At 50.7% G+C, this 21,555-nt stretch overlaps 1 protein-coding gene and 1 long non-coding RNA gene across 4 annotated transcripts; one reads left to right on the top strand and one right to left on the bottom strand.

The window, feature by feature from the left end:
- Positions 1 to 207: 207 nt before the first annotated feature.
- Positions 208 to 4,248, bottom strand: LOC116418915. Of its 2 annotated transcripts, none has more exons than XR_004229123.1 (2): positions 3,887 to 4,248; positions 208 to 740 (listed from the first exon to the last, which is right to left on the bottom strand). It is a non-coding gene; the product is annotated as an uncharacterized LOC116418915 (long non-coding RNA). The 2 variants fall into 2 exon arrangements; XR_004229124.1 differs by lacking the exon at positions 3,887 to 4,248 and adding an exon at positions 1,620 to 2,598.
- LOC116418914 (DENN domain-containing protein 3-like) lies at positions 2,862 to 19,974 on the top strand. 2 transcript variants are annotated; one of them, XM_031936178.1, is made up of 5 exons: positions 2,862 to 3,091; positions 10,278 to 10,557; positions 11,735 to 11,850; positions 14,950 to 15,092; positions 18,361 to 19,974. In XM_031936178.1, exons 1-5 carry the CDS (start codon positions 2,990 to 2,992, stop codon positions 18,485 to 18,487), a joined length of 768 nt encoding a protein of 255 aa, XP_031792038.1. In that variant the 5' UTR covers positions 2,862 to 2,989; the 3' UTR covers positions 18,488 to 19,974. The 2 variants fall into 2 exon arrangements, with proteins under 2 accessions (XP_031792038.1, XP_031792039.1); XM_031936179.1 differs by lacking the exon at positions 18,361 to 19,974 and having other exon boundaries at positions 14,950 to 15,096.
- The last annotated feature ends 1,581 nt before the right edge of the window (positions 19,975 to 21,555 follow it).

Genomic DNA, 21,555 nt, shown 5'->3' with positions numbered 1-21,555 from the left:
TGATGTACAAAAGTTTTAACTTTGATGAAGACAATTTAACTATTTTTTCTTTTGTTATCTGTGCTTTTGGGGTCATATGCAAGGAATCACTGCCAGATCCAATGTCAAGAAGCTTTTCCCTTCATCCTGTATTTTTAAAAAAATAATTTTAACACCTGAAGTGCTGCTAAAATGTCCAAAGGTTATTGACATCCTGCAGCGTCCCCATGAACTCCATTAAAAAAATTTATTCAAGTGAAATTCACACACCGTAAAACCATCTTAAAGTGAACCGTTTAGTATCAGCACATTCGCAATGTTGAGCTCGCCCCTCTTTTGGTATCAGTACTTTATGGTTTATAAATCATGTTTATTTCTATTTTCTCGTTTGATCTTCACAGTGTCCCTGAGAGTTAGAGCAGTAAACCCATTTCACAGGCACACACAGGGAAGGAGGGTCACGTGCTCTGAGCCCACATGCAGTGGCGCTGACCGTGTTTGCAGCTTTCTTTTATCCAGTCTGAGCTTTGCTTTCCTCGACTCTGATGTGGGGCAGTGCTGCCTACTGGGGCAACTGTTCCTGCTGGCTGGGCTCTCCGTGCCCCTCTCTTCTTCTCGAGGTCCCCTCATCTGCTCATCTGCCTCGACGTGACTTTTCCACCTTTGAGCTTGATTGCTAGTCATCTCCACCTTGGATCTCCAAACCCATTAGCAATTTTTCAAGGATGGGCCAAAGCTTTCCGTAGGCACTTTGGAAGGACCTGTGGCATGAGAAACAGGAATGTATTAACAAGCGCAGAGCTGGGAGCCCCTCAGAGGTCATCTGGCCCAATTATCTGGTTTTAAAGAGGAGGAAAAGGGGGCCTAACGGAGTCAACTGCAAGCTCTGTGCACTGCTGGAGCTCTCTTCCTTAAAGCATTTGGCCTTTTGGCAATAAAGGGACAGCAGAGACCTGCTCTCGCTTGAGCCTCACTGGGTCCTTGTGGCAAGAGCTGCCATGTGTTTACCTCCTTGAATCTTGACCACTGCCCCTCAGGAAGTCACGGCTTAGGGCTGTTGAGCTCACCTGTCACATAGCAACACACAGAGGAGCCAGACCCAGGCCCCGTGCGCCCTCAGGGAGTGGCTCATGGCTCCAGCCCAGGCTGAGAGCCTCTCTCCTGCATGCTGGGGACTCCAGGTGATGGACTCAGACTGTGCACTTTGCAGAGGCTGCTAAAAATGAGGCCACCGAGGCTGGGCGTGGTGGCTCACGCCTGTAATCCCAGGACTTTGGGAGGCCAAAGCAGGTGGATCACCTAAGGTCAGGAGTTTGAGACCAGCTTGGCTAACATGGTGAAACCCCATCTCCACTAAAAATACAAAAATTAGTGAGGTGTGGTAGTGGGCGCCTGTAATTCCAGCTACTCTGGAGGCTGAGGCAGGAGAATCGCTTGAACCTGGGAGGTGGAGGTTGCGGTGAGCTGAGATCACGCCACTGCACTGCAGCCTGGGCTACAAGAGCAAAACTCTTGTCTCAAAAACAAGCAGAAAGACAGCAACAAAAACGGATGCCACTGTCGAGAGAGACAGGCAATTGTGCATGAAATCGGTCTTTCTTTTGAAGTCAGAGATTATAACAACTGTGGCCTGGGCTCACCGATGAGAGTCACCCACGGCAGGCAGCCTCCAGGCCTGAGGCAGAACTAGCGGATCCTCGCCATCTTTAGGTTACTAAGCGAAATAAAACCCGTGAGTCAGGCTGCAGTCACGACCTCACCCAGCTTGGGGAAGGAGGGAGAAATTCCTCAGGGCTCCCCTTTCTGATGTTGCCTTGCTTTGTACCTACTGTTCCTTTTCCTGGTCAGCTGATGACAGATGTTTGACATTAAGCAATTTAGAGTTTTGTTTTTTAAAAAACAGAATCATAGATTATCAGAAGTGGAAGTCCCTTTGGAATCATTTCCCCTGGGTTACACAGATGGCTATGGCAGGATAAAGGGAGCCGAAGGTCAGCAGGGACTGAGCCTGGGCCCCCTCCAGGCTCTGCAGCAATGACCAGGCAGCAAGTCGGCCTCCCGGGCTTGTGGGCTGCCCTTTCTCTGGGGTCAGCCTGAGGCTGGAAGAGGCCCGTGGCCCACCGGTCATCAGGCCAAGCTGATGGAGCTGGAGCTCCCCTGGAGCTCACGACGGAAGGGCCCTGCCAGGCCTTGGGCCTCTGACCCTCAGTCCTGAAGCCTCCCTCTAGCAGCGCCCACTCTGCTCCCTTTCCTGCTGAATTTTACTCAAGTCCGTACTGGACATGGCCGGCCCTAGGTTAACCCGGCAGAGTTATTAACCAGGAGTGGATCTTTCCAACCCCCCTCCCGCTGGCCCTTCCTGCTGTCCACATCCGGCCAACTCCGCTGTCCTGGCAAGGGAGGCCTTCCCGGAGGCCGCGGCGGACGGCGCGTCCGGCCTTTGGGCCCCCACGCTCTCCAGGGTGGGTCCAGGGACTGCCAGATCAGGGGACCCTTTGCGCCCTGGAGCCTAGGGGGCTGGATGACGTCGCCGGGCACCTGAGGACCCCGCCCGTTCCTCCCTCGGTCCCCCAGGGAGCGGGCGGCCAGTGGGGCGGGGCGGGGCCGAAGGAAGGGGGCGCGTGCTACAACGCCGCGCACGCGCCAGGGCCCGCAGGCGGGTTCGGAAATGACGGCACGCGGGTTTCCAGCAGCACCCGCCCCAGGACTGGCCCCGCCCCTAAGTCCGCGTCCCTGGGGCCGGGCCAGCCACTCCAAGCCCCGCCCAGGACCTCCCCATCCAGTCAAGCCCCGCCCCCAAACTCTGTCTCCCCGCGGGATCCGCTGGGGCTCTCCAGGCCCCGCCTCGGCTCGGGCCCCGCCCCTTCAGGCCCTGCCTCCAGCCCCGCCCCGCGGACGGCGCTCGCAGCGCACCCTAACCCCAGGCGGCGCGGCGGGTCCCCAGGGGTCTGCGGGCGGCTGAGCGGCCGAGGCACCCGAGCGCGGTACCCACAGCGGGCGGCGGGCAGCCATGGCGGAGGCCGCGTCGCAGCACTTGTCGCTGCCCTCGAGGCTGCTGGAGCTGTGCGCGCTGCTGGGCGCCTCCCGGGACAGCCTCCAAAGCCTCGAGCAGGTAAGGGGCCGGAGGGGAAACTGAGGCGGACGTGAGCCGCGAGGCAGCAGCCGGGGCAGTAGTCGGAGAGCGGGTGCCCGGGTGCCCCGCGGGCTGGGGCGGACTTTCCGAGGGCTGAGTCCCGGTCCCCCCGGCAGTGACCCAGCGCGCCTGTGGCCAGGGACCCCACCCGAGCTCAGGCAGGTGCCCCGGAGCAGCGTCCTGCTCCCCTTCCTTCCTTTCCTCTCCTCTCCCCGCCCTGGGCCCTCGGCTGCGAACTTGGGCTGCCAGCCAGGAATCTGGGGGTGCCTTGCCTCGGAGCGTCTCTGGGGCCTCTGTCTTCAGTCGCCCCCATCTTGGGCAGGTGCTGAAGGTGGGGTGCACCAGACAACGGGCGGAAGCCGCCGGAGCCTCACGGTCTAGCGGGCCCAGCCGTGAATGATTTTATTCTTTATGCTGGGATGTGTTGTCACCTGGGTAGTGGGTTCTGCACCAGGCACGGAATAATGAGAGAGCAAGTTAGCCGCTGGCCTCGTGTATTCTGCATGAACCGCTTTGCGATGAAGCCTATAGCTATTTTTCTCACTTGCAGTACCATCCCCACCCCAACCCTTCCTCCATCTCTGCACCCTCGCAGCCAAAGTGACAACTTCATCTCCCTTCTGCTGGGAAAGCGGCAGTTTTGGAAATTCTCGTTTTCCTTTTTCTTCTCCAGCTTTTCCTAATTCTGTAACGCTGGCTTTCCCTGGAATCCATCTGTGGCTCTGGTTTCCTCCTGGCCCGCCTGTCTGTGACACAGTGACTGGGTCATGTTACCTGGAGATCCCGGCGTCACTGGCCAGCGTCTGCACAGGTCCGTTCATCTCTTTGCAGACGACAGCATTGAAAGGCAGAGAGGCTTCTGAGTATTTAAATGACGCTGGGCTATCCAGGGAAAATGAAGACTGCAGGGCAGAGGGTGTCACCCAGAAAGGTGAATGTTCCTGCAAGTAACCAGATGAATGTCTGTGAGTGTCCAGTGAGTTTCCCTTGCTAGGCGTCAGTACAAAGCCAGCTTTGACTTCAGTGAAAAAGCCTTCTCCTATGGAAATAGTTTCCGCGTTTGCCTCAACCTTTCCTTCCCCTCAACGCCCTGTCATGTCAGTAGATCCCGTTTGAACTCTGTCTCCTCGCAACATCATGAATTGATTTGTGTCTCTACCTCGAATTTGCCAAATGGCATTGCCTCCTTTTTCTTCGAATAGGAAATGACCTAGTTACTGCTGTGGTCTCCTCAGCCGCGGGATGTCTTTCCTCCAGGGCGGTTACAACATGGGGATTAGTTGCTTGGTGTGAGACATGTCTTTTGAGAGCAGAGTGAATCAACTGGAATATTTGCAGTGGTGCTTTCTTTTTTTTTTTAAATTTCTTTATTATTATTTTTATTTTATAATAGAGAGGAGGTCTCACTGTGTCGCCCAGGCTCGTCTCCAATTCCTGAGCTCAAGTGATCCTCCCACCTCAGCCTCCCAAAGTGCTGGGATTACAGGCGTGAGCCACTGCGCCCAGCCAATGGTGCATTCCTGAACTAAACACGCTGCAACATTTTCATGTTCCCAGGTTAAGTGAGAGTATGGACAGTGTGCTACTGTGCATGTTTAACTTTGTCCTCTTTACTTTGTCTTTTGATTCTGTTAGGGGTTTGGCAAAGGGCGGAGAGAAAAATGGTGAAGGACTAAGAAAAAAAGGAGCATTAGGGGATGGATTCAATTTCTTGGATCCATCCTACTTTTAAGGTCAACATTGATGTTATAGTTAAGCAAACATATGATTTTATGTATTTAGGTTTTCTCCGGCAGTTCTATTTTGAATGTCCAAGGGTTTTTTTGTTTTTTGTTTTTTGTTTTTTTAGGTGGAGTCTTGCTTGTCTCCCAGGCTGGAGTGCAGTGGTGCAATCTCAGCTCACTGCAAGCTCCGCCCCCCGGAGCTTCACACCATTCCCCTGCCTCAGCCTCCCAAGTAGCTGGGACTACAGGTGCCTGCTACCATGCCCAGCAGATTTTTTTTTTTTGTATTTTTAGTAGAAACGGGGTTTCACCCTGTTAGCCAGGATGGTCTCCATCTCCTGACCTTGTGATCTGCCCACCTTGGCCTCCCAAAATGCTGGGATTACAGGCGTGAGCCACTGCACCTGGCCTGAATGTCCAAGACTTTTAAATCATTTTTACCTTGACTTTTACAAATCCCCATTTCTCTGTGGCCCAGGCATTCCTTCTTGATGAGACATGAAAACAGAGGTCCGGAGGTATGAGGGATATCCAGCTTCATGTTGGATAGTGGAGGGCCCTTTTCGTTTCATTTCCTAGAAGGGGGAGTGGTGTTTGTTTTGTTGGGAATGGTGACGGAGAATTTGAGAATGTAGACTGATGTTAGTTACTGTGGTTAGTTACATTCCCCTCCACCCCTTTAATATAGCGCGCCCCACCGCCACCCCTTTATTAGTTGCTATGGAGACTAGACATAGGTGTGACGGGATCCATCATAAATCCATCACACAGGGGTGGAAAGTGTTCTGAGTATCTTCCATAGTGCAGGTCACCTGCATAATTCGTGCGTGTGAAGCTCCATTGTTATGGTTTTTAGTGGACATCATCCAGACTTTCAGTTTCGGAGCAGCACTGGCCAGCTGATCTTCCTGGGTGATGGCAGTCTGTGTCCTCTCTTTGCACCGTCCAGTACAATAGCCACTGGCCATGTGGTCACTGAGCTTGTAGAGTGGCCAGTGAGCTGAGAAACTGGATTTTAAATTTCATTGAATTCTAACTAAACAGTTGGAGAGTAGTAAAAAAAAAATCTATGACTTTGTGTTATCCTCTTAATAATGGCCGATCCTATAGTGAAGATGAATTGCACTCTGTATTCTAACTTAGAAATTAATCTGTGACTCAAGTCAATGAGAGTGTTCTGGTGTTTGCTTTTTAATTAGCAGTTTTAAAAACCAAAATGATGGTTATTGGGTAGGGGTTTAGTAAGTCCGCACCCGGGACAGAAGAACGGGAAATGACCTCACGTCCTGCTGCAGACTGGCAGAGGTGACTAGCATCTCAGTGGTGGTGGGGTCTGTGGGCTGAGGGCAGCCACAGCTTGTATCACCAAGTAACCTCTGAACACTCTTGTGCCAAGACTTCCGTTGTCAGGAATTTATTCTAGGGAAAGAACTGGGTGCGTGCAAGTGTGTGTCACTGCTCTGTTCAGTGTGGTGAAGACTTGAGAGCCACCCACACATCTCTCAGGAGGAGGCTGGGTCAATACATGACTGAGTTGACACATGCTGTGTTATTGTGATACTGCACAGTTGTGAACAGGGAGGTCAGCCACATGGAGTAGTTAAAACAGCTAATGGAACCTGTTATGTAGGATTACTACATTTGTGAAACAAATCTATACATTTATACATGCATTAAAATGTATAAAATGCATACAAATTCATAAAATGGGAAGGATATAGTCACCCTGTACAAAGTGTGTCATCCCTTTCTATTAGCTCCTTTATTATTTCTATATTGTTGTTTATTTTTTTGGGAGGGGGACGGACTTTCGCTCTTGTTGCCCAGGCTGGAGTGCAATGGTGCAGTCTCGGCTCATCACAACCTCCGCCTCCCAGGTTCAAGTGATTCTCCTGCCTGAGCCGCCCGAGTAGCTGGGATTACAGGCATGTACCACTATGCCTGGCTAATTTTGTATTTTTAGTAGGCAGGGGGTTTCTCCATGTTGGTCAGGCTAGTCTTGAACTCCCAACCTCAGGTGATCTGCCCGCCTCAGCCTCCCAAAGTGCTGGGATTACAGGCATGAGCCACTGTGCCTGGCCTTTATATTGTTATTTTGCAAAATGAGATTGTATTGCTTGTCCATTCAGAAAAGACAACAGATATTTCATCCTGAGAAAAAACAGGTGTATGGTGAGCAACTGAATGCCAAGTTGATTGGATCTGGGGCACATCATTGTAAGTGACAAGAGATAACTAGAGGAATGACAGGGCGGGTGTTGACTCTAGTCAACCAACTGAACTAGTCAAGTCAACCGAACCAATGTTCAGTCCAGGCTGAGCGTGCCTCTAAGAGATCCCAGGTGCCAGGAGTGTGAATGAGGAACAGTGTCGCCTCAGTCATCTTCTCTGCTAAATGTGTGGACGGAGAGGAGTACAACACAATTTCTGCTGCACCGCACTGCCTCAATGGAAGGTGGTAGAATACCACTGGGCAGGGCCGAGATGCCCCAGGGGGTGATGAGCCGGGAGGTGGGGGCCTGGAGGAGCCTGTGGCCCTGGCTGCAGGGTGGCCAAGACCCCCTTCAGTGAGTGTGGGGGCTGGAGGGTCTGCCCCAGCGCAGGTGGAGCAGTGAGGGGCTGGGCCCTGAGCCCATGGAAGAGCAGGGGAAAGCAGGGTAAAAGCAGGTCATTGCAGAGGTGCTCTGTGTCCTGAGAACCCCAGGGGGCTTAGTCATGCTTGGCTCCGGGGGCATCCTGGCTTAGGGAGCGAGCTGGCCTGCTGCTCAGGGGAGCACTGTCCTATGACTCATGCCCACGTATGACACATGGGAAGATACAGTATCCTGACGTGGCGAAACAAACATGCATTCTTCAATGTGGGGATGGGACTGTGATGCTTCAGGGCTGGGTTGGGGCCACAAAGTATCTGGTCTGCAGTCAGACGGGGACGTCCCTCTTTGAGAAAGTGGACAAGATGCTAGTGGGGAGCCCTAGGCTGGGTGGGAGGCAGTGTCTTCCTTCTTCTCCTGACAGAAACCTCCAAGGCTTTGCTTCTGGTTACTCGCTACCTGCCCGGAGCCACGGGTCATGCAGGTGCTTGGTGTGCAAACATGGTGCAGTGGGGCAGCAGCGAGCTGATGGAGAGGCTCTCCAGGACCAGTGGCCGAGGTGTGGGTCTGCAGGTGGGGCATGATGGGGGCAGGGCGTGAGGGGCTGGAGTCCCAGCTCTGAAGACCTGAACTGCACTGTGTTTGTTGCAGAGAACATAGGTGGAAGATCAGGCTTTTTGGAAACTAGCAGGAGCTTACTTTTTGAGACTGTAAGTTTAAGGGACCCCAGAGGTGCTGTGGGGGTGGCAGGAGGCAGTCAGGGGGAGCCTGGGACTGGAAAGAGGTGTAGGCTGCGAGTAGGACTCTGGGCTGTCCGTTTGGGTCTGTGCTGTGAGTGCTGAGGTCCTCCAGGAGGAAGGTGAAGGACCCAGGCCTGGGAGTCGCAACATGTGAGCAGGACTGAAAAGGGTCTGTGGGGGCCAGAGAGGAGCCGTCAGACCAAGGGAAACCAGAAGGGAGGCGGGATCAAGGCAGTTCGAGGATCCAGGAGGAGGGCTGCTCACTCATCTCATATGCTGCCTTGGACATGCTCCGTTTGTTAGGTCAGAACCGTTCAATTCTGATAGGAAAGTTTTAGAGAAAGTGACATGTAATTGAGGAAATGGACTTCTTTAATGCATGCTACACTAGAGCTTTTACATTATACAATAATATGGATTTCCCATGTTTTGTCCTGGTTCCTACTGATACATTTTTTTCTCCAAATGTAAAGCAACATTGTTGACTGAATTTGAGTGATGTAGCATGCAAATCATCACATAGAGATTAGAGTGTGCTTACTGATGGAAACTGCTGCCGCTGTTGAAATTTCTTCCAGCGTAAGAGCTCCCCTTTTGTCACTGCTGCGTCTTACTGGAATGTTGAGTGTTGGCTGTGCCTTTTCTATCAGCCAAGGTCCCATTTCTCTGGGCGGTGGTGCTATCCTTTTTTTCTTTCTTTCTTTCCTTCTTTCCTTCCTTCCTTCCTTCCTTCTTTCCTTTTTTTTTTTTTTTTTTTTTTGAGACCCGGTCTTGCTTTTTCACCCAGGCCAGAATACAGTGGTGTGATCACAGCTCACTGCAGCCTCAGCCTCCTAGGCTCAGGTGATCCTTCTGCCTTAGCCTCCCGTGTAGCTGGGACCACAGGCATGCACCACCATGCCTGGCTAATTTTTTTACTTTTTGTAGAGACGAGGTCTTATTTTGTTGCCTAGGCTGGCCTTGAACTCCTGGGCTCAAGCAGTCCTCCCGCTCTGGCCTCCCAAAGTGCTGGGATCACAGGCATGAGTCACTGCGCCTGGCAAAGCTGTCCTTTCTAGGGTCCCTTAAAGACCCTTGACTACCTGCCCTCGGCCGCCTCCTGTCTCTCCATGCCTTGGGTACCCAGGGCCTCTTGCTTAGGCTTTGCTGTTTCGGGCTAGTTTAGCACTGGAACCACTTCCTTCTTGCTCACGGACTGCAGCTTACCCACCTTGGAAAGATCTGAAATCAGCCAGGCAGCAGTATTTGTTTAGTCCTAGCTCGGTACTAGGAGCTGTATTGGGCATAGTAGTAACATGGAAGAGAGATCGAAGGGATAGCCCATGTGCTTTATGTTATTTTAGGGAAGGATGGGAAGAAGAAAGGCAAAAACAAAAATTATGCCAAGTTAAAGTGGAGACAGGCCAAATGCCCCCCTTTTATTGATTCGAGGGGTTCTTTGGTCAGCCGAGGAAGGGCACATGTCTCCTCTGTACCCACCAGTGCCGTTTCTTCTCACCCCGTGCATCCTCCCAGATCCGTGTGGTAGAAAGGCAGCACCGGCCCGGGTGGGGGCACAGAGGGCGTGGCCCTGGTAAATGTGTGTGTATGGGGTTTGACAATATACAGAGCCTGCCCCCCACCCAGGGAGGGCTGAAGAGTATATCCACGGGCTCCCGGCAGCCCCACTGGGCTGAGTACCAGACCTACATTGTCTCCCTTATTCCCTGTACTCGCCCCTTAAAGGGACAAAGAAGCTTGCTGCCAGGAGGTGGAGGCACAGCCAGGACTTGAGCTCAGGTCTGGATCCCAGTCCCCAGCCTGGACCGCAGTGCTTTATAGGAAGGAGGCAAGGTCCTGCTGTCCGTGTGCACAGCTGAAGAGCCAGGCTCTGCGAGGCTGCGTGGCTTCCCTGATCGTAGGGCCCAGCAGGTTCCTAAAACACGCTTCCCAGGAGCCCTTTACTGTCAGGAGCCTCAGGTGGGAAAAGCTACTCACACCAGTGACACCTTTGAACAACAGTGCTGAGGCGCTAGTGTTTGTGGGCACCGAGGGGAGGAGAAAAACAGTGAAGCTCAGACAGAAAGGACACCCTGGAACAAGAAGTAACTCTTATTTTTCCCTTTTTTAGGTTGCTCAGAAAAAGGGAGTCAAACATCTTTCTGCTCTTGATCCAGAGGTCTTGTCCATTTTCGTGCCTCCTTTTATCAGTAAAGAGGACAGTCAAATGGCTGGTGCAAACTGTGGCACTCTCGGTAAAACCAGGAGGCGCTCCTTCAGAAAGAAGAGAGAGAGGCCCAGACCAGAGCAGTGGAAGGGCCTCCCGGGGCCCTCCAGAGTGCCAGAGCCTGAGGATGTCACCGTCCCGGACGGCGTGGACCTCCTTGCCCTGCCCCAGCTGTGCTTCCCAGGTATGTCTAGGAGGTGGGCACCACTAGGGGCCTCCTGCTGCCAGCCGCCCAGAGTGATCTGTTCCCAGAAACTCACAGGCAAAGGGAGGTGGCCCGAGCGGCAGAGCCAGGGACCCTCACTGCCTCCTCTTGTGTGGGATTTAGTTTTCTTAATCTTGGGGATTTTTTTTTTTGTGCGTGTGTGGTGACAGAGTCTCACTCTGTTGCTCAGGTTGGAGTTCAGTAGCACAATCTCTGCTCACTTCAACCTCCACCTGCTGGGTTCAAGTGATTCTTCTGTGTCAGCCTCTCAAGTAGCTGGGATTACAGGTGCCCACCACCACGCCTGGCTTTATGTCTTTAGTAGAAATGGGGTTTCACCATGTTGGCCAGGCTGGTCTTGAACCCTTGGCCTCAAGTGATCCACCCGCCTTGGCCTTCCAAAGTGCTGGGATTACAGGTGTGAGCCACCGCTCGACCTATCTTGGGGATTTTAAAGCTGAAGGAAATGTAAATCATTGAGTGCGGTCCTGGTGTTTTGGAGAATTGAGTCCTGGAAGGCAGGCGTGTGGACTGCCAGGTAAAACCATTTGTTCCTGGTGCATTCAAGGCTTTTCCCCTTCCACTTAAAATGAAGTCTTGCAGTGGTTGGCAGACAGGTTAAAAATACACCCAGTTCATCTGCAGCTGTTCCACCCCCGGCATACCTGAGCTTCCCCCTCCCACCTCCTGTTTTCCGTTTCACTGGGGCAAGAAGCACAGGCCTGCACTTAGTCCCCAGGCTCACCAGTTCCGGTTAACAGGTGAGCTTGCATTTTGGGGCTTTATTTTTCTGGTGGTCTTCAGAAAACTCAGACAAAGCACCTAGCATAAGCACCCACCTCAGAACTTGGTGCTATTTCCTGGTCACAGGGATTATAAACTCGGGACAGGCGCCAGATGGGCGGCTGCGCCCAGCAAGCACTGCCACTGGCTAGCAGGTGCTTGAGAGCTTGTAAAGAAATTGCTGTGTGGGGAGGGACACAGGGAGGAGAGATGGCCGGAGGCGTGATCGGGAGAATAAACTCACCTTGGACATGAAGGCGCTGCCACTGATAACTGGAGAGGTGTGTCCTGAACACTGTGAAGTAATCAGCTCGTGGGTAACCCAGGCCACATGGCAAGAACAGGATTCTTCTTCGTCTCTTTCTGCCTGCAGGGGGTGTGTGCGTGGCCACTGAACCCAAGGAGGATCGCGTCCACTTCCTGGTGCTGACCGATGTCTGCGGGAATAGGACCTATGGCGTGGTGGCCCAGTACTACCGGCCCCTGCACGTAGGTGGTTCCCGTTACTCCCCTCTGAAATTGGGTTTAGATTTTTTATTATGGTGAAATACACATAACGCAGCATTCACCATTTTAACCATTTTAAAGTGTGCAGTTCTGGAACATTAAGTACATCCACAGCATTGTGCAACCGCCACCAGTGTCTGGGTCCAAAACGTTTTCATCATCCCTGAAAGCCCCATACCATTAAGGCTTCAGTCCTGCTTCCCCTTCCTGCCTGGCGATGGCTAATCTGCTTGCTTTTTTTTTTTTTTTTTTTGAGACGGGGTCTCACTCTGTCGCCCAGGGTGGAGTGCAGTGGCGCCATCTCAGCTCACTGCAACCTCCGCCTCCTGGGTTCAAGTGGTTTTTCTGCCTCAGCCTCAGCCTCCCAAGTAGCTGGGACTACAGGCGCCCACCACCAGGCCCGGCTAATTTTTGTGTTTTTAGTAGAGACGAGATTTCACCATGTTGGCCAGGCTGGTTTCGAACTGCTGACCTCAGGTGGTCCACCCGCCTCAGCCTCCCAAAGTGCTGGCATTACAGGCGTGAGCGCTGCGCCTGGCTGGCTAATCCCCTTTCTGTCTCTGGATGTATCTATTCTGGCCACTTCGTGTAAGTGGACTCCTACAACACGTGGCCTGCTTGTCTAGCTTCTTCCCCTTAGCATGTTTTGATGTTCATGTGCGTGGAGCATGTGTCAGTGCCCCGCGGCCTTTTATGGCTGAATGACATTCCATCGTTTGGATGGACCGCGTTTTATTTCTCCATGTATCCATCAATGGACCTGTGGGTTGTTTCTGCCTTTTGTCTTTGGTGTGAGCGATTGGGGTTTGGACTTGACAGCGTATTAGGTCTGTCACACATATTGCGAGTGTTGTGTGGGTAGGGCCGTGTGTGTGAATCAGACGGCCTTTGGGGAGCTTGTAGGGGAAATGATGTATCCAAAGGTGCAGGGTGACCAGCTGCACACGTCCAGAGGGTTTCCCGAAGCAAAAAGTAGTTCAAGATCTAAGCCAGAGCCTTAGTTTCGGTGCCCTGGTGCCGTGAAGGGAAGTCTGTGAGTTCCATGCAGTCGAGAGAAGTGGCTGGCCTGGATTCCCTCGGAGCCCAGGGCACGTGTTTTCTTTGTTGATAGAAGCGTGCTTACACATGTGACACTGAGTGTTGGGAGGTGTGAGGTATAATCACATGGATTCTGTCCCTGGAAACTCATGGGGCAGCACTGACAGACCCGGATGTTCTTAATGCATATGCAGGAGCAAAACTTACTACTTGATGCTCTGAATGCATAATCTTATGTTTTTGGGAGAGGTCATTTTCACAGTGTGCTGAGAGCAGAACCAAGGTCAGATCTCGGGCGGTGCATGCAGGGGACTGGCGTCTGCCTCTGTGACCTGGCTGCCAGCAGTGCCTGGCCTTTCTTCCAGGGTTATGTTAATGGAGGGATGAGAGGAAGGTGGAGAATCCTGCCCCTCCATGTAGCCAGTGTTGCAGATGAGAAAGGATCCACAATGTTGGATCTTTCAGAAAAGCACCTTGGGAGTTTGTCTGTGAAATAACACCTACCAGGAGCAACGAGCATGTTATTTTCGTTATCATGAAATACACATGTTAAACAAAGGAGCTGCCCCTCTGGTTTGCATCGGTACAGCAGATGCCACTGTTCCCACTTTGCCGGCCTGGCGTGGGCATGCCTGGCCCCGCTCCTGCCCTCCTAGCAGCTGTGTAGTTTCGGGGTGTCCCGAGGCCCCACAGCACTCACCTCCCCTTCTTCGCCATGTATCCGGATGACCGCTATATCTATCGTTCTTTCTTTTTTTTTGAGACAGTCTCGTGTCGCCCAGGCTGGAGTGCAGTGGTGCGATCACGGCTCACTGCATCCTTGATCTCCAGGGCTAGCTCAAGTGATTCTCCCACCTCAGTCTCCTGAGTAGCTGGGACCACAGGTGTGCACCACCGTGCCCAGCTAATATTTTGTATTTTTTGTAGAGATGAGATCTTGCTATGTTGCCCATGCTGATCTTGAACTACTGGAATCCTGCCTCAGCCTCCAAAAGTGTTGGGATGACAGGTGTGAGCTGCATGCCCAGCCCGCAACTATCGTTCTATTGATAAAACAGTCCCAGCTCCTCTCATATACTCTCCTCTGCCTTTCCTCCGACACGACACGACACTACACTACGTGACTTGAGGGTGGGAACCATATTGTGTCTGGGTAGCTGCAGCTCCCCCCGGCTACTGTAACAATAGCAGCAGCTGCCGCGCACGTGAGCAGCTCAGCACCAGGCATGAGGTAAGCACTTTGTGTACAGTCATTCATTTAATCCTAACCACAGTGAATGAGGTTGGGAAATGACAGATGGAGACATGGTGGCAGAGACAGGTTAAAAGACCTGCCCGAGATGACACGGCAGCAGGCAGGGTTGGAATTGAGTAGACTGACCCTTGGAAAGCGGATGTTTATTAAATTTTGCTAGATAAACAAATGATGTAGCTGACTATTTCCTGGACGTCTCCCTTTACCTGGATATCTTATAGGTACCCTAAATCCAGCCAGTTCCCACACTAAAGCTATCATCATGCCCTTCCATCCCTACAAAAAACCCCAAACTGACAACACTTCCCCAGGGCCCAGTTGGTGAGCCCCAAATACTTTGCCGCTTGTAAGCTCGGCAGTGTGCTGGGTCTTCTAGAACACGACCGCTGTGGCTCCCACACAGACTGAGGCCTCCTCTCCTGCTCTGTCTTCCTGGGCACGTGCGGGTGCTGCTTCCTGTGCGTGGCTCCTGCATTTTCCCCCCTTGTAAAGCAGAGTCCTTTGTGTGTCTTGGGTCTTACTGTGTTCTAATCATGCGTTCGTTCTTATCTCAAGGCCATCAGCTTCTCTGGGGCAGGAATGCATCTTGCTCTCTTTGTAGCCTCAGCACCTCAAATGGTGCAAGCACCGAATAGGGACCCCGTAGACTTTAACTGGAGGGCCAGCGTTGCAGGGGTGGGGATGGTGGACTCTCAGCTTGTTCTGTGCTGAAACATGACCCAACTGGAAACAGATACTGGAATTGCCAAGGTGGGGAGGTGACAATGTCACTGTTGCTTTTCATGTAGGATGAGTACTGTTTCTACAATGGCACAACGCACGGGGAGCCATCCCGGCCAGCTGTGGGCGCTGCTGGCTGCTTCGTGCCCTACGCCGTGTGCGTGGTCTCCAGGTTCCCCTATTACAACTCCCTCAAGGACTGCCTCTCCTGGTGAGCTGGGGCACCGGGGGCTGGGGGTGGTAGGGGACAGCTCTCTGTGCCTCTCCAGTGAGCCAGGGCACCGAGGGGTGGGGGGTGGGGACGGTGGGGGCAGCTCTCTGTGCCTCTCCAGGTGAGCTGGGGGACCGGGGGCTGGGGGCAGTAGGAGGGGCAGTTCTCTGTGCCTCTTAGGCTGCTGCTTAAGGCTGGGGGTAGTGGGCAGGGGGGTGCGGCAGCAGGCGCTCCTCTCTGTGACTGGTAACATACGGTAATGGCATGGTAGGAAAGGGATAAAGCCACACGGTGGGAAGTAAGGTTGATGTGCAGGATTTTCATTTTGTTTAGATTTTCACAAAGAGGCGTATATTAGGAAAAACTCTTTTCCTAGCTGAGAATATTAGGAGGCTGCTGTTTGTTCTGATGAGGTTTATTGACATTTTAAAGATGACCTTGGCTGGGTGTGGTGGCTCACACCTGTAATCCCAGCATATTGGGAGGCTAAGATGGGAGGATTGTTTGAGCCCAGGGGTTTGAGACAAGCCTGGGAAACATAGCAATACCCTGTCTCTAAAAAACAATTTAAAAACTAATTGGGCGCCGTGGTGCGTGCCTGTAGTCCCAGCTACTGGGGAGGCTGAGGCAGGACGATGGCTTGAGCCTAGGAGTTCAAGGCTGCAGTGAGCTGTGATTGCACCACAGCACTCCAGCCTAGGTGACAGAGCAAGACCCTGCCACCTTGTTTTGTAGAACCTGTAACTGTCTCCCTGCTGATAGTAAGTAGATAGGCTGAGGATGTAAAGAACTTTTGAAAAATCAGAAAGACATCGTGTAGAACCCAGTAGGCTCTCGTTATCAAAGGATGCTTTTGTGACTTCGGGGGCTGTAGTCTGAGTTCAGATATGGTCAGTCCCAGTGGGCACTTGTGCATGGAGCCGTTTCTTTTGAGTCTCGTAAAGTTACAGTCTTAGAATTTGTACTTGTTTGATTAAAGGCTGAGGAGAAAGCAGTTAACAACAGTTCACTTTGTGTCATCGTGCTGGAGAATGAGCTGTGGCAAATCGCTGAATGGGTGCTATTCTGTGTCTTGCAAAGCGCAGTCATTTGAGACTTTCTGCCTTGACCAGAGGGATGAGCCCCATGGAGGGTGAGCTGGAACCTTACTGTTCAAATCAATGACCCGTAATTCAAATCCCAGCACTTCAGTGGTTTACTTCTTAAAATACAACTGGCTTTTGGACATAGTTTGGGTCTAGTCTACATTTTATTGCCATAGACATAAAATATCTTTTTTTTTTTTTTTTTTGAGACAGAGTCTCGCTCTGTTGCCCAGGCTGGGGTGCAGTGGCCAGATCTCAGCTCACTGCAAGCTCTGCCTCCCGGGTTTATGCCATTCTCCTGCCTCAGCCTCCCAAGTAGCTGGGACTACAGGTGCCCGCCACCTCGCCCTGCTAGTTTTTTGTATTTTTTAGTAGAGACGGGGTTTCACCGTGTTAGCCAGGATGGTCTCGATCTCCTGACCTAGTGATCCGCCCATCTCGGCCTCCCACAGTGCTGGGATTACAGGCTTGAGCCACCGCGCCCGGCCGACATAAAATATCTTTGAGAACAGAGAGCTGACTGGTCATAGTCAATGAGCAGGTGAATTGAGCATATGCATGTTTGCTGAATGTCTGTCACCAGTGCCCAGGAAGTGACAGAGTAAGCCTGGACATGGTCCCCTTTTATTTACTAACTGATGATCTTCATTACTTGAAGGTAAACAACGTTTTCACCAATCTCTAGTTTCCTCTTCCGTAAAATGTAGATGGTTACTTCCACCTTTTGTTAGCTGACATGAATGGGTGGTGGCCAGACAGATGCCCTTGGGAGACAGGAAGAAAGGAGGTGTTGTGATGGGCAACAGATATCCTCCTGCTAGACATTCATGCAAACACATATTTAACTTGAAAAATGTGCTCATTTTCATGCTTCTTTCTTTCTCAGTGCCCGTTACTGTGTGATCAGAACTAGAAGGGGCAAAATACGGACACAGAATGCAGCTAAAAGAGGCAAATGACAGAAATTCAAATTGCAGTGTGACAACACGAATTTGTAGTTTTAAAAAAGTCTGTTCTGTTAGCGTGATAATATGCCAAATATGTCTCCACACGGACAAAAAATGGGCAAGAGTATATTTAATTGTGTTTTGGGAATCAGAGTATGGGCAGTTGTTTTTTAAATTTTTATTTACAGATTTTTTTGAGAGACAAGGTCTCACAGTCACTCAGGCTGCAGTGCAGTGCCGCTATCATAGTCCACTGCGTCCTCACACTCCCAGGCTCAAGTGATCCTCCTACCTCCATCTCCCAGGCAGCTGGGACTACAGGCGCGCACCACTACAACATGATAATTTTTAAATTTTTTGTAGAGACGGGGGTCTCACTATTTTGTGCAGGCTGGTCTTGAACTCCTGGCCTCAAGTGATTCTCCCGCCTCAGACTCCCAAAGTGCTGGGAATACCAGTGTGAGCCACCACACCCACCTCTCTTATAGTTTTTTTTTTTTTTCTTTTTTTTTGAGACAGAGTCTCACTCTGTCCCCCAGGCTGGAGTGCAGTGGCACTATCTTGGCCTACTGCAAACTCCGCCTCCCGGGTTCACGCCATTCTCCTGCCTCAGCCTCCCGAGTAGCTGGGACTACAGGTGCCCACCACCATGCCCGGCTAATTTTTTGTATTTTTAGTAGAGATGGGGTTTCACAATGTTAGCCAGGATGGTCTCGATCTCCTGACCTCGTGATCCACCTGCCTCGGCCTCCCAAAGTGCTGGGATTACAGGCGTGAGCCACCGCACCCGGCCCCTCTTACAATTTTAAATTGTGTACAGTACTTTGAAAGTCAGAGTCCATTTTGGAAACAGACTTTTTCAAGCACTCTCCTTCCAGAAGTTTGTTCTTTTATTCCTTACTGAGGTAAAACACACCTACAGAAAAACGCACAAATTCCAGTGATTTTCCACAAACTGAACACACACATGTAACTAGCACCCAGATGAGGAAACAGAGCATGACCAGGCCTCCCCCTTTGAAAATAAAGCTCCCTTTGTGCCACCTTTCAGGCACTACTGCCAACCTGGGGCCACTCTGCTGCTGTCCAACAGCTTGGTGACTCTGCTCTTGATGCAAGGTCTTGGAGCCACTGCTGCAGACCCTGGGGAGATTCCAGTGTGATTAGAAACGCTAAGGATGACAACTGGGTTCTCATTTTTATTTTGCGGTTTGATTTTTGTTTTCTGAATTTCAGTTTATTGGCTAATCTAAAGCTCTATAAAGATTTTGAAGTTGATAATCCTATAAAAGATTTTGCTGCGAAGCTATCTTTAATACCCAGCCCGCCACCTGGACCACTCCATTTGGTAAAGTATATCTGAAAATTATATTGTTTTCTCTTTGCAAATAGTAAAAGTAAGATGTTGAAGATAATGTAAATGTTTAAAACTATTTCTGAAGTTCTAGCTGTTGTAAATCTAAAATAAAATTCTAAGCCTCCTCCCCGCCCACAGCTGACTGACTGGACCCCCTTTTGGCCAAAGGGCCCCCAGAGAAACCCAAAAAACAGAATTATTGGCCGGAATGGAAGGGAGATCAGACACGCCTGGTTCTACCCTCTCCCTCTTGCGTGAGTGTGTGGGGTGTTTCTGTATAGGGTTGTAAACTAAAACTAAAATCCTAAGTCTCCCTACTGACTGAGCACTTCCCTCTTGGCCAACGGGACCCTAGAAAAACCTTAAAAATGAAATTCCCGGCCATGACAGGAAGGAAGGTCAGACATGCCTTGTTATGCCCACTCCCTTTTGGAGTTTAGGCACCGCTGACCGGTGTTAGGTTAAAATGGAGATCCTGAGACCGACAGAACAGACTCTCTGTGGCCATAAGATTCCAAATTATGAACAAAACCTAAGGTCACGCAAAGCAAGGGTGAAGTCACTCCTCACCAACCATAAGGGCTCCTTAAACAGGTATAACGTAGCTTACTTTCCAACCTGACTCTGCTATAGCATCCATGACAGATAGCAGACCCTGAAGAAAATCAAAGTATTTTACTGCAAAATATGTTGCTTTGACATATTTTGAAATGGTACTGCAAAGCTGTCTTTTTGGGGGAAATTTGCATCTGTAGAGAATCTATTCATGCAGCCAGGCCTGCCTTTCTCAGCCTTTCCCAGATCTAGGAGCGATGAACTGAGAGCCTGACACTTTTAAAGTGTGAAAAGAGACATTCACCATCTCTTCCCTCCAAGGGCTGCCACCTGTGAGGTTTCCTTTATGTAACAAGGGCCTCGGCCCCACACCCCCTTATCTTGACTCACTCCTTCTTTCCCACTGACTTCAGGTCTTTAGACAGTAGCTCAACTTTCTCAACCAATTGTCAAGTAAAGAATCCCTAAAACCCATTTATGACTTATGCCCTCCTTCTCTTTGAGATGCCCCACCTTTTTGGGCCAAACCAACATCATCCTCCATGGACTGATGTATGTCTTTGCCCGTCACTCCTGTCTCTGTAAAATGCACAAAACCAAACTGTAACCCGGCCATCTGGGGACCACTCTCCAGACTGTTCCCTAGGCCATGGCCACTCAGAATAAACCCCTTTAAAATATTTTAGAGAGTTTGATTTTTCCATTAACACTGTGCTTATGTTATGTTTCTCAAGGTCCTTATGGAAACATGTTATAGACTCTTTCTAAAGGTGAAAAGTTAAATATTTAGACTTGAGTTTTGCAGAGCAGCCTGTGATAAACAGAGCTAGTAACATGTCGTGGGTGCTTCAGTGGTTAGCACGTCAGTTCATAGCTCCCTATGCAGATAATACATGGAAACCTGAATCCTTTGTAGAATAATGTATTCAAATTACAGATTTCTCATTTATTTGTCTATTTGTCTTTAATATTGGATACTGTATTTCGTTTTTTGTTTGTTTGTTTGTTTGTTTTATAGGTGGAGTCTTGCTCTGTTGCCCAGGCTGGAGTGCAGTGGCACGATCTCGGCTCACTGCAAGCTCCGCCTCCTGGGCTCAAGACATTTCTCCTGCCTCGGCTTCCTGAGTAGCTGGGACTGCGGGCGCCGCCACCACTCCCGGCTAAATTTTTGTATTTTTAGTAGAGATGGGATTTCACCAGGATGGTCTTGATCTCCTGACCTTGTGATCCGCCTGCCTCGGCCTCCTAAAGTGCTGGGATTACAGGCGTGAACCACCATGCCCGGCCTGGATATTGTATTTCATTTGTTAGTGTTTTCTCTTGTACAGTGTGATTAATGAGAAGTAACTGGTTTTATATTTTTTGTTACTCTTAGATGTAGTGCTGTGTTATTTAATGAACAGGCAAACATTTCCCAGGCTGGTTTTTTTTCTGAGAGATGTTATTGGTGATTTCAAGACACAGGGTTTGGGGTTAAGTGAAGCTGGAGATGTGGCTGGCCACCTTCCCCTTTTGTTTGTTGAGAAACATGTCAGGTTGCTCAGCTCTGTGAAGAAACCCGTTTGACTCAGCATGTTCCAAACTAATTTTAACTGTACTTAGGATGCTGCTTTTTATTTTTTCCTTTAATAGACACCTGTCAAACATCTCAAAATGTTTAGTAAATGTTGATTCAGTTTCATTATGTTAGTCCTCTGAAAGATTATATGTCTTAATCTTGATCTTCTACATTTTTCTTTACTGACAATGGAGAAAATAAGTTTCTCATATCAGAAGACACATGATCATGAACTTAAAATGTGCGTTTTTAACATTACCCCAACCCCACCAGTCTGCTGGGTGGAAAATCCTACCGGCGCATTCCAGTCCAGATACAGAGCAGGCCACAGGTCTCCATCAGCTCTGCTCCCAGAAGCCTTTGTAGGGAGTGTTTATTGGCCGTGTGTTTTGTACATCTGTTTTATGTGGATCGTTGGCATTTTCTTGTCAACAGTATGTGCAGTGAAATCATCAAAGTTTATGTTCTTGTTCTGTAGACTCAGCAAGTATTTACTGAGAGCCTGTGTGATCAGTGAACAGAGCCAGACCTCTGGCTCCAGAGCAGGCTCAGGGTCAGCAGTAAGGAGCCGCACTCGGCCTTCGAACGTAAGGAATGAGCGCGGAGCACTCCCAGCGCTTTTCCATGTCTCCTGGGCTGATGACTCTTGGCTCCTTGATCTCGACGCACCCTTGAGGAAGGTGACTGAGGGTCGCCGCTGGCCTGCTCTTCCCTCACCCATTCCATGCATCACTCAGCCTGGCCGGACTACCTTCAGCGTCCTTTCCAGTTTGCCCGTTTCCTTGCTGCCACTTCATTCTGGGTCACCAGCTGCTCCCCGCTGCGTGACTTGGGGACCACTGGCCTGTCTGCTTTGGTTCATTCTTGGCCCTTCCATGTGTCCTCTGAACAGTGGCTGCAGAGATTATTAACACATGGACATTGGGCTTTGCTTCTCTTCCCCAAGCCCCACAACAGTTTC

The sequence above is a fragment of the Piliocolobus tephrosceles genome, chromosome 9, assembly GCF_002776525.5.
Source record: "Piliocolobus tephrosceles isolate RC106 chromosome 9, ASM277652v3, whole genome shotgun sequence".
Taxonomy (NCBI): domain Eukaryota; kingdom Metazoa; phylum Chordata; class Mammalia; order Primates; family Cercopithecidae; genus Piliocolobus; species Piliocolobus tephrosceles.
Note: the sequence above shows the minus strand (reverse complement) of the source record. Positions and strands in the feature narration are given on the sequence as shown.

What these genes read in the sequence shown, in the direction of transcription:
- LOC116418914 (XM_031936178.1), top strand. Translation starts at nt 2,990, where the DNA reads ATGGCGGAGGCCGCGTCGCAGCACTTGTCGCTGCCCTCGAGGCTGCTG. An exon ending in GCCTCCAAAGCCTCGAGCAG is followed by an intron (nt 3,092 to 10,277) that starts GTAAGGGGCCGG and finishes TCCCTTTTTTAG; the next exon opens with GTTGCTCAGAAAAAGGGAGT. An exon ending in CTCAAGGACTGCCTCTCCTG is followed by an intron (nt 15,093 to 18,360) that starts GTGAGCTGGGGC and finishes TCTGAATTTCAG; the next exon opens with TTTATTGGCTAATCTAAAGC.